The sequence below is a fragment of the Capronia coronata genome, assembly GCF_000585585.1.
Source record: "Capronia coronata CBS 617.96 chromosome Unknown acBCG-supercont1.1, whole genome shotgun sequence".
Lineage (NCBI taxonomy): Eukaryota > Fungi > Ascomycota > Eurotiomycetes > Chaetothyriales > Herpotrichiellaceae > Capronia > Capronia coronata.
In genome coordinates, this window is record NW_006912893.1 from 4,276,479 (window position 1) to 4,290,006 (window position 13,528).

The following is a 13,528-nucleotide window of genomic DNA, read 5'->3' on the forward strand; positions in this document are numbered from 1 at the left end:
TTACAACGGGACACATGGGTTGTACCACGCCTGCAACAGCGATAGCGACGGCGACAGCGATAGTACCGCCGACATACTCGACTATCGATAGGTATAGAGATACGTTGAGTCCTGGTGCCGCCGCCGCCCACCGGCACAGAAGTGGACAGAACAAGTAAGTCATCACGCAGGCGCAGGGAACGGAGCAGATGCTAGTACTGTCGCCTTCCTGGCCCCCACGCGGGGAGAGAGTTCTCCTTGGCCTGTCAGCCTTGTCGCGCCCAGCCTCGTCACAAGCCACCACCGCTGGCCTTCAAACCATCTGTAAGCAGGCCCCTTGATATACTAGTAGCACAATATAGAACAACCCTCCTCGAGGACAGGTATGCTCTCTTGTGGAATGTATATAGATGTAAATTCATTCTCTTCTACATTTATCCACTGAGGTCAAGAACAACTCTGCCCTGTAGTTTGCCCTTTTCCATTCTCTCGAAAACCTCGATGAGCTTACTCATGGGTTGGATCTCAACGTGTGTCTTCACAATACCCCTGGGACATGTTAGCATTGCTGAGGCGTGATTAGGGGTGTGTCTGCATACCGGGCAGCCATGGCCAATGTATCAATGGCGTCCTTTCTGTTTCCAACGGCGCTGCCGACGATGCGCAGTTCATGGGTCAAAATCACTCCCGGATTGGCCGTGGCGATGGGCACTGGATCGCCTTCAGGGACACCCACACACACCAACGTTCCTCTGAACCTCAGGAACTTCAACCCTTGAGCATACGCAGCGTTGCTGGCCGTGCAGATCACCACCGCAGCTGCACCGAAGCCTCCTGTTGCTGCCTTCACATCCTCAACTAATTTGTTGGTGCCGTCGTCGTCCCGGCTGTAATTTGACAGGTCCAGGAACACCTCAGCTCCACAATCTCTGGATAGCTGTTCTTTCTCCCCCATATCTATCCCGATCATGCGAAAGCCCATGCCTCTGGCCCCGATCTGAAGAGCGAGATGGCCCAACCCACCTCCAGACCCCGGAATGACCACCCAGTCGCCCGGTTTGGCGCCGCTCTTGCTGAGAGCACTGAAGACAGTCACCCCGCCACACATCATCGGCGCGGCAATGTCACTGGGAAGGCTGTCGGGGACTGGTGTAACGTAGTTGGCCGGGGCGAGGGCATACTGTTGGAATGTTCCAGGCGTGTAGTATCCCGATATCTTGACAGAGGTGCAGTTGGCATCGGCACCGTCCAAGCATGGAATACAATTCCCGCAGACGCCCGCCACCCACTTGATTCCGACCCGGTCACCGATCTTGAGTCCAGAGCCCTCGGTGCCGGATCCCAGAGCAACGATTTTGCCGACTCCTTCATGGCCGCCAACCTGGCCTTTTTGGGTAGGGAAAGGGAGAGTTGACCACGCATTAGTCATGACTCCATAGTCCGAATGGCATACTGTTCGTCGTTAGCATCACGGTTCAGCCGTGGCTTTGAATGCGGAACACCACGCCCCTACCTCCAGAGTGTGTTATGTTGAGCAGAACCTCGCCAACTCCAGGTTTGGGAGTGTCAATCTCCTCAATCTTTGCCGAAACAGTTCCCGGGTTGTCGTATACAATGGCCTTGTGACGGGCGGGTACCTCGACCGATGCCATTTTGATGAAAGTGAGAAGGCAAGGAAATAGGACACAGTCGACAAAAGCTCAAGGAGAGTTGGTCAAGCAGAAAACAGACAAGGTGAGGAGCAGGGGAAACACGTTTAGAAAGAGTCTCTAGCAGCGGTTCTGTGCGATGGACAGCAGATGCTGGAGATCGAAACAGTCAGACTGCGGCTCCCAGTTTTAAAGCCCAGGACTACGAAGATCTGTCCAGACGGGGCCTGAGAGGGGTAAGGGGATGGGATGCAACCATCATTGTCCTCGGATATCTTACTTCCCTGCCCACGGGTGTCTTCACTTTCAATGGCAGCGGGGGAGGACCGCCCAATCCTTTTCGAGTGCGCCGCGGGACACTGATACCATCTCGTCGAGGCTGCTTACAGGATCCACGCTTTCCTGGAAGAAGGAGGAGGTTAGCTGACCCGTTCACCGCTGGAACGGGTGTTTGTGCTGCCGTGGATAAGGAGGACGGAGGCTGCATCGAGTGGTTGCCTCGGTCCATGACTGGAGAAATGGACCTGGGGTTGAAATTGGTTTGGGGAAGTTTGGAGTTTGCGGGATGCAAGTGTGCAGTCGCACTTTTACCCCGCGGCCGCCATATCAGCGCCGATACAACGAGGAGGCATTGGATTGGATCACGTGCAAGATATATATATACGGGCAGTGCCTTGTCTATCCCCTCAAGTAGTATTAGGTAGGTATATAATCCTCCGCTTAAGTACTGGAAGGTCGAAATCGTCATGATGGCTATGAGGAACAGACAGGAAGCAGCAAACATCAACAAGACGTTCCACCCGAGTCCCAATCTACTCGGCCTCCAGCGGTGATCACGCTCAATAAGAAGACCCTTAAGCTGCTAGAATACTGACATCCAGACACGACTTGAGCGCTACCCCGGTGGTGGGAAGAAGGCCCCTTAGAGATCCAATACCCCCGGTTTGCATCGTCTTCAGGACTTGTTTCTGGGTATTCTGCTGCACGCCGTCTCGTCACGCGGTGCCATCCCAACCGCTGTCGACGGCGCCGTCCTGGTCGGCTTCGGGCCAGTTCGCACCCTATGCGGATAACTGCCGGCTCGTTCGAGCCATCAGTTGTTGATGACCTCCCTCAGCCTAGTTTGGTAACTGAACGGCGCGTGCCTGACCCTAAGCAGAGCGTCGATGGTCTGCAGTCTCTGCCTCATGCTTCTGGCGGCCAGCGTTCTCGGTGACACCTCGTTGAGCGTTTCCAACGCCTCCAGCATAAAATCTGTAGTTCCAAGAGCCGGTTCATGTATCAACACATGATAGAGACTTGTCTGTGGCAGAGCCCGAGTTGCGCTGGCCGTAGGGCTGCGCGGGCTCCGACGCACCTCGGAGATATCATCTTGGCTTCTGCACACTCTCGCAAGTACGTCCAACAGAACGTCGGCCGTATGTGCATGGCCTTCCGTCCTGAACCTCAAATCGACGACGGTGGCTTGAGTCAGCTTATGAAACCTATCGCAGATTTGATCAAACGAGGTCCTCGACCCCGCTGTCGTTATCTGGGCCTGAACACTGCCGAGATCGTCATATTTCTTGAATTGGTCGTCGAACAATCTGCGCAACTTCTCTGCAAAGAGTTTGGCACGTGGACTTGGCGGCTGCCATCGATTCAGAGTCTCCCAGGATGCAGGATCATGGGAGCCCCATTGCATCGCCGTGCCTGTCAAGTCTCCTTGACGCGTCCATTCGGACTGGGACCTCCCAGCTTGTTCCTCATCTATCCTTGCAAAAACATCGGCTCTGAACTCCAACGGCAAGGTCATGCGGTCGAACGAAGAGATGATGTCCCGAACATGGTGTTTCCTTTGTTCCAGTGTAGTGGATTGAAAACGCATGTCTTCTGGCAAGTTTAACCTTGAAAACTGCTCTGTAGGTGTTGACATCTCCTTCGGTCAGCAAGTACCAGTAACGAACGCCGGAGGCTCTATAAACCAAGGTCGGATCACCCTTCATCACGCTCACAGCGGGCCGAGCCATAAGATATAAACACCTCAAGGTCCTCCAGTTTGGATAGGGTGGTCGTCTGGTGCGGCCGACATGTCGACGAGGCAGAATCTCCCGATCAGACCCACAGGGACAAATCGAAGCATTGGGAAATGTGTGAAATGCAACAGTGCCATGCTCGGCAACACGGCGCGGTGTCGGATAGAAGACTGGCCCTGCTTGGGAGGACCGGCCTCCTCGAGGCAAGCCGAACAGACACCATCATGGCACGCTTCTCCATCTTCGTGATGTGAAAGTCTCGAAAAATGAATGGGCCGGCATCTGTACGTACGAGTGAAGCCCAGCCGAGATGGAAAGTGGAAATGGGGGCCGAGTGGAAGGGAGTTAGGCATGTCACGTGACAAGGTCTGCGAATGGCCCGGCGGTTGCTGTTGGAGGTATCATTGGATGAGGCTTGAGATGCTGGCACGGAGTCCTCGACATCACACGTGCGAAATCCGGCCTGAGTGACGGAGGCAGGCCAACTTCTGGCTGCAGGCAATAATATTGCATGTTCCGTGGGTCGCAGCTGGGTGAGCTGAGCGCATCCCACATAAAATCCGCCTCATCCGCCGCTATGAAGCCAGCACTGGCGTAGGTAATTTGCATTTCCCGACAACAAGGCTAACTGAGGCACGCAGAGGAGGGTCCTCAGATGTATGGCCATGCAGGGAGCACAATCATGGTGCAACTGTAGCTTCCGAAGAGAGTTGCTGGAATGTGATCAGGTGCATCCGGAGCGACCTCACTTTCTCGCCTCCAGAAATTCAGAATAAAGTAGGCCTGTAGCGTTTATTAGTTTCGTTCCTCCTCGAGACAGGATGCGAAGAACCAACTCATCATGACCACCCGGCACTGCTGTCGCCCCTGAGTGCAAGCTAGCGGATATTTTATGGTCCGCCCATGCTCTGTTGGCGATCAGCGTGGTGGTGACGAAGGTGAAGTCCACTTGTCGTGCTGCAGACCTGAAAGGAGAGTACCGCGCTCTGGTGCTGCCAATTTCCATGGCTGCATAGATGGACCACAAGTGGATAAGCCGAAGCAATAGTTGAGGTAAAGACGGTTATGTGCAGCCGGCCGTCGTCTGTTTGGCATTGATAGTCCCACCATGGATCTCCTCCTTGAGCATCGATCATCGATCATCGTAGCTTGGTCCGCATGTGAGGATACAGTAGGTCCAGAAGCAGTCATGCCATAGGACAAGACAGGCTATCGATACAAGGACGAGGAGGTCGCCATAGTACAGCGTTCTTGTGCTCTCTGAACTACTGTCATAGTAAACAGCATATTCCAAGGGTGGCCTTCCGTGCTGGGACTGCGATCTAGTATCGTACCACTGCTGTAGCAGGGGGCTGGAAATGAAGTCCACCTATGGTCATCAAGGATACGCGGTCAACCTTTCTCGATTGTGATGGCGAGAACGAGCACAAACATGCAGAGGACAATCTCGAAGCAGTCAGCGATGAACGTAAGAAATATGAAGCAGGAACCAGTGACTGACCAGTGTAGCGAGTATCCCAACGCATTTGATCTCCCAACCGCCCGACACGGCATAGCCTCGAGCCATCTCCTTCTGGTATCGAAGGAATCGGAGAGCTCCAAGGGCAGATATGATGATTGCGGTGACATGGCACACGCAAGAAAGAGGTACACTGACGACGAAAAACCCAATGACTGGATTCGGAGTCAGACTGTGATGAAGACGTAGTACTTGGGCAATGACTGCACCCAGTATGGCAAATGCCTGACCGGTGCGTAGATAACCTAAGTATGTTCTTTCATTCGCTGCCGGCTCACATCAGCACCGGGACAAGAACCGGGAGGGTGAATAGACAATCCACACTGAGCAAAGGGGCTGCCACTCTGCGATGCAGTGTTCAACACGACTTAATCCTTACCTAGATGGTCACGGCACTTGGTGTGAGGCACCCCCATTTCAATGTATCGCCTCCACCATCGTGTTATTCTGCCCTCCCCTTGACGTGTACTCGTTGTGGACAGAGGCGGAAGAGCCGGGCACAGAGTCAGATCAAGTTCCAGAGCTTCTTGGTCGGAAGGATTGGCAAGCCTGCGCTGCGCGGGGGACAGGAGGCCATCGGCGAGATCGCGATCTGCCATTGGAACCGTCACCGGAGACTTGAAGGCACTATTCCATGCGTAAATACTAGTGTCAGACAGCTAGGTGTATCTCAACCCTGCAGGTGAAGGACGTGTAGCTACTTCAAATTGCAGGTGGTGCTTTGGGCGCAAGAAAACAAGGAAGCAACCATCCATCAACCATGTGGTTGCCCTGATGCCATGGTCCCGGGCTTACTAGTAGTCCAAGTTTGAGATGTGGAAGTTGAAGATGAAGCAAGGATCAGAGAAATAAGATGATAGACTAAAGGCTCGGATTCCTGGTATGTTGTGGGTTCCTTGCAAGAGGAGACAAGGATGGTGCCTCCAAGTGGGAGAGAACCAATTATCAATGATCGTAGATGTTAGTGATGTACGATGACGGCACAAGCCAGCAATATACTACCTGGTAGTAAGTAGTAGTAGGTGTCCTTGGTGGGCTAGGGAGACTTCCTCGCTTGGGGGCATGCCTAGAAGCACCTAGGATGCCCGCTGGAGATGCCCTCTAGGCATGTCATTGGCCTGTAAGTGGGCAAACTGTTGTCTTTTAGCATGATTCTTACCAGCCTTCATGGCCTCCTTAGCCTTGTTTTTCCAGCCACCTCACCAGCACGAGTCTCGCTAGCAACCATGTGCGGCCAACTCATCAACATGTCCGCCCTGAGGGCGTCCGAAGCCTTAAAGCCTCCCAACCTCCTCGAGCATGAACTGCGCAATCATATCGGCGGCCTGCAATACTCAGCAAATCCACTGCAGAGCATCTGTCCTATTTTGCAGGATATATAGCTCCTGAAAACCGCAACTACCCGGTCCGGTTCTCGACCTTTGGTTTCGCGGGGTTCCTTGTCTCTCGTCTGTCATTTTCAAGAGCCGTGTAACCCCTGCTTTGGTGCCATCATCATTTGAATTGAATGCGGTATCGCAAAGACGGGAACTAGTTGGCAACCAGCACGGATAGCAAATCGCCCTGCGCTCGAGCTATCTCGGCTGTGACCGTCGTCCATCAAGATGCTTGGAGGGCTCCTCTTCTCCTTCTGGAGAATCGTGGAGATAGTGACGTTGATCCCCATCATTGGGATGTTGGTGAGGACAATCCCGTCTCGCGTCGACTTCACTTCCTCTCGATTGCTAACTTGTGTCAGGCATGGTTTGTTGATGGGTTCGATGACAACAATCAACTCACCCCGTCCTTCATTCTCGTCCTTTTCATCGTCTCCATCCTCGCCTGCGCATGGGCACTTGCGACCCTGATCCGCCTCGGCTCCACCCGACGCTCCGCCCTCTTTGTGGCTTTCATCGACCTTTGCTTCGTCGGCGCCTTCATTGCAGCTGACTACTATCTCCGGGGCATTAGCGACGCCCATTGTTCAAACTTCAGCACCGGGTCCATTTATGTTGACCTCGGTCCCTTTGGATATTATGGAAGAAGCAGTGGATCGAAATGGGCGATCAACATCAACAAGAACTGTGCTATGTTGAAGGCCTCTTGGGCTCTGGGCATCATGAATACAGTTCTCTTCTTCATCACATTCATCTTGGCTTTGTTTCTCCATCGACATCAACAGGCGGTTGTGGTGAAGGAAGTCAGAAGATCCAGGCACAGCAGCCGGAGAGGTCATTCTCGGTCGGGGTCGAGGAGAAGCTCCAGTCGTCGCCGATATTATGTCTAGAGACGCAAGAGACCGCCTCTCCCCGAACTCTACGATGCCTGTTGAGGCAATTGACACCAAAATCTCGATCACAGGAAATGAAGTAACGAATCTCCTTGCCATTGGACTTGCCTCTATCGACAAGTTCTGATTTGTCGTTATCACCAATGTATTAGCGACGCCAGCGAATCTTTGTTCTCTCACTTGGATGACGATGTTGGAAAGATCTTGTACCTTGGTGGCTGAGCTGCTGCCGAGTGGTACGATCCAAGCGCAGATACATTACTGAGATGTGACACCGCGCAGGGTCATCTTGTTCCTCGCCACGGAGCACACCTTAGCTATAAAGACAGAATCCATTGCAGTTCAGATCAATCAATTTAATCAAATCGACGCTGGCGAATTGGCGCACAGGAATCATCAACCCTAGACTTTTGGCACTGTTTCTCAAGGACAGCCCTGCGTTTGCAGTCAACAGCATCTGAGAACCATCAGGATCTAGGTACCTACAACCCATGTTAGGTATCTCCTAAGGTATTGGATTTTATACACAAGGTTAGAGACCTACGGTAAGTTATTGCACCATCAAGCGAAAGTATCCGCCGTAGTTACATTAGAATCGACTAGGGGAATCCCGCACCAATCAGAGCACTCCGATTGCAGGTATCGGAGGTCGCCGTGGCCGCGAGGCTCAGGATTTGTACCACGGCCAGAAATCCCGGGCATCTCCCTCCGTTCATCGCCCTGCCCGTCATCGTACTCGTACATCGCCCGTGATTCGGATTCTTTCCTATTCTTCATTCCTCTACTCACTCCTAGAAAAGATTCGATTTAACGAGCTGTGGCAGTCCTTGCACATCCCCTTCACCTCGTCAAGGAGATCAATGGGCGTCGCAACCACGCCCTTTCCCAGCAGTCGAAGTCGACCGACCTTGGAGGTTTGGCCACCATGACGGAGGCACGGCACGCCGCTTTGCAAGGCAACACTTCATCAGGAACGGTCACGGTGACAATCGACCCTGATACCGGCTATTTCGTGAACCTCGACGATATCCGAGATATAGAGTACCCGGCCCTTGCGGAGACCACGTATCTCGACCATGCCGGGACGACGCTGTACGCAAAGAGCCTGATCGAGGCATATTCGAGAGAACTCACCGGCAATCTGTTCGGAAACCCGCATTCAGCCTCGGCGTCGTCGCAGCTGTCTTCTCGCCGGATCGACGATATCCGGCTTCAGGCCTTGCGGTTCTTCAATGCAGACCCCGACGAGTTCGATCTGGTATTTGTGGCCAATGCCACCGCAGCTATCAAACTTGTAGGCGATGCCCTTCGAGACCAGGGTAATGGTTTTCGTTACCACTATCATGGTGAAGCTCATACCAGCGTTGTCGGACTGAGAGAGATTGCTGCCCTGGGTAGTTCTTGTCTAGCCAACGACAGGGAAGTTGATGACTGGTTGAGCAAGGTCGGACCCGACGCAAAGGTAAACCATAAAGATGTCTCTCTACTGGCGTATCCTGCACAATCAAACATGACAGGCCGGCGACTCCCTCTGCAATGGTGTCGAAGAGTAAATGAGACAAGAACGTCAACAGGCAGCCCTATCTTCACCCTGCTCGATGCTGCTGCGCTCGTGTCAACGGCGCCCCTGGATTTATCGGACAGCCTCACTGCTCCTGACTTCATTGCTCTGAGCTTCTACAAGATCTTCGGCTTTCCAGATGTGGGAGCCCTCATTGTGCGCAAAACATCCGGCCATATCTTACGGCGGCGGAAGTACTTCGGTGGCGGGACAGTCGACATGGTGACAATGTTTGGCGATACCTGGCACGCAAAGAAGGAGTCTTCGTTGCATAGCTGTCTGGAGGACGGAACATTGCCCTTTCATAACATCATTGCTCTGCAGGTCGCCTTCGACACCCACCGAAGAATTTATGGATCCATGACCAACATTTCCAGGCACACGACCTTTCTGGCGTCTGTCCTGCGACGTCGACTGCAGAGCTTGAAACACGGAAACGGAAGTCAAGTCTGCACCATTTACACCGATAACTTCTCCCTCAATAACTCCCAAGGGCCCGTGATCACCTTCAATTTGAGAGATAAGCAGGGGAACTACGTCAGCAATACTGAAGTCGAGAAACTTGCAATCGTCAAGAACATCCAATTCAGAACTGGCGGTCTCTGTAATCCAGGGGGAGTGGCGTATCATCTCGGATTGTCTACAGAGGAGATGCAGCGGAATTATGCAGCCGGACAGCGATGTGGAGGTGACAACGACATCTTCGGAGGCAAGCCGACAGGTGCTATTCGAGTGAGTCTAGGGCCGATGAGCAACCTGAAAGATGTGGAAACTCTTGTCAGCTTCGTACACGAGTTTTATGTCGACTCTTGTCTGCCGTTATCAACATCTATCCCCACCTACTCCTTGCCGAGTCAACCAACCGGATCCTTCTTCGTCGAGAGTCTGTCGGTTTTCCCCATCAAGAGCTGCGCAGCCTTCAAAATACCAGCCGACGTGCCCTGGGACGTAGGTCCGATGGGCCTTGCGTGGGATCGGGGGTGGTGTCTCGTGCATGAAGGGACCAATGTTGCCCTCAGCCAGAAGCGGTTTCCACGAATGGCACTTATCCGGCCCACCATCGATCTCCGAACAAGAGTGCTCAGGCTCTCATTCGACTTGGAGTCGTCGAGTACTCGGCTATTGGAGGTCAGTCTGGACTCAAGTCCGACATCAAGTATCCATCTCAAGAAGACGTGCGACGCACCCACCATAAACAAGTCGTCGAACGTTTGTGGCGAGGATATCGATGTCGATGTCTATACTTCGGCAGAAGTATCAGGCTTCTTCACCGAAGCACTGGGCGTGCCATGCACGCTGGCCAAGTTCCCCACTGACGGCACCATCCGACAGGCGAAAGTACGAGTACCTGGATCCAGTCGAGGCAAGCAAGCGACTGCACCGGGTAAATCGATCGCGCTTTCCAATGAGAGTCCGATACTTCTGATCTCGCGGTCAAGCGTGAACCGGCTGAACGAACAGATCAAGCACAACGGCGGCATCGGCCAAGCCGTGGCTGCCGATTCTTTCCGAGGCAACATCGTCATCGCCCAAGAGCTGTACGGTGGACAAGCGGAGTCGCCGTACGTCGAGGATGATTGGAACAGCCTCCAGATCGGGGGTGACGAGACTAGTAGCTGTTCGTTCGAGGTCCTCGGGCCGTGCCAACGATGTCAGATGGTGTGTGTGGATCAGAGGAGTGCTCAGCGCCGACAGGAGCCTTTCAGTACCTTGGCCAAAACCAGGCGGAAGGACGGAAGGGTCTGGTTTGGCATGCATATGTGTTTGTCGACAGAAAGTGATTGGACTCGCCCGTTGGCCAGGATCCAGGTCGGTGACAGGGTGGTGCCGAAGTGAAGGCGAATGGCACAACGTCCAAGTGGATGGCATGTTGGAAAGAATCTCTGCAGAGTTCAAGTTGCGGTGAACAAACACGCGCAGCCGTCTCTTGCAAGGGAACAGAGGATACTCCCGCCCCCCCCCCCCCCCCCCCCCCCCCCGGTCGCGTCTCACTATAGCTGAGAGGCTTTGTACTATACAACATAATGACTGCATGGTGCTCGAGTCTGACATTAGACACAAGCCTACCACGGCTACGGGATGGGTGCTGGCTCGCTTGTACAAGACTCGCCCAAACGCGAAGATGATATATACATCTAGATACACGGCATGGCGAAAAGGAAATCTGTGCAACACTCCGCTCTACTCCCCAGTGGCCAGTTACCAGGCCTCCAGCCTTCAATCTCTCGTCCGGCGAAGGGATACAGGTAGGACTGGCCGCGCTTCAGGGCGCCACAATGGTTGATATGCTACGATGCTCGTCTTGAATCCCGGTGTTACCCGCCGGGAGATCGTGTAGAGAAAGGGAAGGGACGAATGGGTAGTCGTGAACAGCAGTTGAGGTAGCTCATATCAATACAGAAGCAACCGCCGTAGTTGGCATGTTCGATCTCAAGTACACCTACAGTCTCTGCTACTACTGCCTTACTACTCTATATACGACAAACACAACGAAGTGAACCATACCATACCGGCAGCAGTCATGTCCGACCTTGCTATCCTCAAGGTCAAGACCGTGCTCGTCACAGGTAGGCTGCCAACTTTTGACGTTGCCATCTTCTCTGTCCATACCTAAGCTGAGTCGTAAACCCATCAGGCGGAGCCTCAGGCATCGGTCTCGCCATCAGCACCCGCTTCGCCCGGGCAGGTGCCAACGTCTTCATCGCCGACAAACAGCGCGAGGTCGGCCATAAGGTGGTTGGAGATTTGACCTCACATGGTCACAATGTGACATTCGCGCATTGCGATGTACAAGACTACAACTCGTGTGTTGCTGCATTCAAACAAGCCGCTCAGCATTCATTGACCGGGACGATCGATGTGGTCGCCTTAATGGCAGGCGTGCTCGGTGACCACGGGAGCCTGGTTGAGCAGGTCATCCGGACCAAAGAGCAGATGTCGAAAGACGATATCGACGAGCAATCCCCGCCGGAGCCAAAACACACGGCACTTGATGTGAATTTGCTGGGGGTGTATAACTGTGCTTACCTTGCGTTGTGGTACATGAGTCCACGCGGACCTAAGGGCAATGACCAGGACGGCACGACCACCACGAACTCCCTCATCTTGATCGGGTCGATCGTGTCATACATCGATGCCCCGCTGTTTTCGGACTATCAGACTTCCAAGTGTAAGTTTGGCGGTGGACTGAGCAAGTCCGTCTGGGGGGACAGATATTCGGCACATAGCCATACTAATTCGTGGTGTTCTCATGCAGTCGGCGTGCGCGGTCTATTCAGAACCCTCCGGTATACAACTCCATCGCTCAACATCCGTTTGAACATGCTCGCCCCAACGTTCGTGCGTACACCACTGGTGACACCAGCATTGCCAGTGCTGAAGGCTGCGGGAATGGGCCCTGGTCACGGTTTGGACTTTGTCGATGTCGAGACGGTGGTTGACGCAGCGGTCAAGTTCGCGGTTGACGATAGATTGCACGGCAGGGCATGGGCGGTCGTGGCTGGGAAGAATGGTGTTGGCGACCTGACGGTTGATCTCCAGGATGATGAACACGGCTCATGGGGTGGGGAAGCGCTCGAGCATGTTATGCAGAGGGAGGAGGTGAAGGAGACTGGCCCGCAGTGAATCTGGCATACAAGTAGTAACTGTAAGAAATGAGGACTCTCTCAGCTGTGGGAGAGCGGGTAGGTATTGCAAGGTCAATCAATCAGTAGTACATGGTGTATGGTTGGTGGGTGAAAGCAACAGGATCCTTGGAGGCTGGAGATTGATGCCTGGAGACCTCGAATCCAAATCCCGTGACTGCGACTGCGACTGCGACTGCGATTCATGAAGAGAACTGGATTGCGTTTTCCTCCTCAAGCTTGTCATCACCACCATCACCATCATCTCCATCTTCAGCTCTGCATTCCTCTAATGCCCTTCTTATGCATTGCCAGTGGGTGCGGCCGTGTCTTTCATTCCGCTCGTCCTCGTCTCCTCTCGTTTCTCTTCGTCGTTCTGCCTACCTTCCTTGGTAGACGTTTCTGTCTCCGCCGGACTGCTCCTTGCAATCTAGGCGAACTAATCTCGTATGCTCTGTACACCTATGAAAATTATGTCTGGACCGCCTTGAACGACACCAGAACTCAAGGATCGGTATCTGTTTGCTCAATTAGCCCTGGCACCTTCAAGGCGGCAGGACATCAAGTATCAACATACCATGGCGCCAGCTATTGTGCAGTCTATTCCGCCCATCTGGCACCCCTCCATGTCAGCACGAGCATCAAGGTGACACAGTGGAGGGAAGTCGAGAAGTCAATAAATCGAATTAGTCATGAAGATTGAATGCTCTTGGTCTCTGCCAAGTTGGCGCACTGCTAATGTCGGCGTGTGTTTGATGTACAACTCCCAGTGCTCATCGCAAGCCTCTGGCTCGCAGCAAAAAAACTCCGTTTGCGACAGCGCCCTTCTGCCGAAACTGCACGACTACCTTAGGTAGATGCAGCAATGGTCCCCAAGCAGCTCCGTCCGGTTCTGAAATCCTCGCCCGCAATC

General features: G+C 53.5%; 6 protein-coding genes across 6 annotated transcripts; 3 read left to right on the forward strand and 3 right to left on the reverse strand.

Moving 5' to 3' along the window:
* Positions 1-413: 413 nt before the first annotated feature.
* Positions 414-1,631, reverse strand: A1O1_01521 (alcohol dehydrogenase; the record flags this gene model as incomplete). The annotated part of the gene is made up of 3 exons (XM_007722434.1): positions 414-528; positions 579-1,431; positions 1,493-1,631. 3 exons carry the CDS (start codon positions 1,629-1,631, stop codon positions 414-416), a joined length of 1,107 nt encoding a protein of 368 aa, XP_007720624.1.
* Positions 1,632-2,721: 1,090 nt separating this feature from the next.
* A1O1_01522 (uncharacterized protein) lies at positions 2,722-3,495 on the reverse strand (the record flags this gene model as incomplete). The annotated part of the gene is made up of 1 exon (XM_007722435.1): positions 2,722-3,495. The coding sequence occupies one exon, from the start codon at positions 3,493-3,495 to the stop codon at positions 2,722-2,724; it is 774 nt and encodes a 257-aa protein (XP_007720625.1).
* Positions 3,496-5,035: 1,540 nt separating this feature from the next.
* Positions 5,036-5,761, reverse strand: A1O1_01523 (uncharacterized protein; the record flags this gene model as incomplete). The annotated part of the gene is made up of 3 exons (XM_007722436.1): positions 5,036-5,089; positions 5,145-5,428; positions 5,542-5,761. 3 exons carry the CDS (start codon positions 5,759-5,761, stop codon positions 5,036-5,038), a joined length of 558 nt encoding a protein of 185 aa, XP_007720626.1.
* Positions 5,762-6,766: 1,005 nt separating this feature from the next.
* On the forward strand, positions 6,767-7,428 carry A1O1_01524 (uncharacterized protein; the record flags this gene model as incomplete). Its single annotated transcript, XM_007722437.1, has 2 exons — positions 6,767-6,841; positions 6,901-7,428. The coding sequence occupies 2 exons, from the start codon at positions 6,767-6,769 to the stop codon at positions 7,426-7,428; spliced, it is 603 nt and encodes a 200-aa protein (XP_007720627.1).
* Positions 7,429-8,356: 928 nt separating this feature from the next.
* A1O1_01525 (selenocysteine lyase) lies at positions 8,357-10,828 on the forward strand (the record flags this gene model as incomplete). The annotated part of the gene is made up of 1 exon (XM_007722438.1): positions 8,357-10,828. One exon carries the CDS (start codon positions 8,357-8,359, stop codon positions 10,826-10,828), a length of 2,472 nt encoding a protein of 823 aa, XP_007720628.1.
* A 685-nt stretch (positions 10,829-11,513) lies between these two features.
* A1O1_01526 (uncharacterized protein) lies at positions 11,514-12,616 on the forward strand (the record flags this gene model as incomplete). Its single annotated transcript, XM_007722439.1, has 3 exons — positions 11,514-11,559; positions 11,628-12,161; positions 12,249-12,616. 3 exons carry the CDS (start codon positions 11,514-11,516, stop codon positions 12,614-12,616), a joined length of 948 nt encoding a protein of 315 aa, XP_007720629.1.
* Positions 12,617-13,528: the final 912 nt, after the last annotated feature.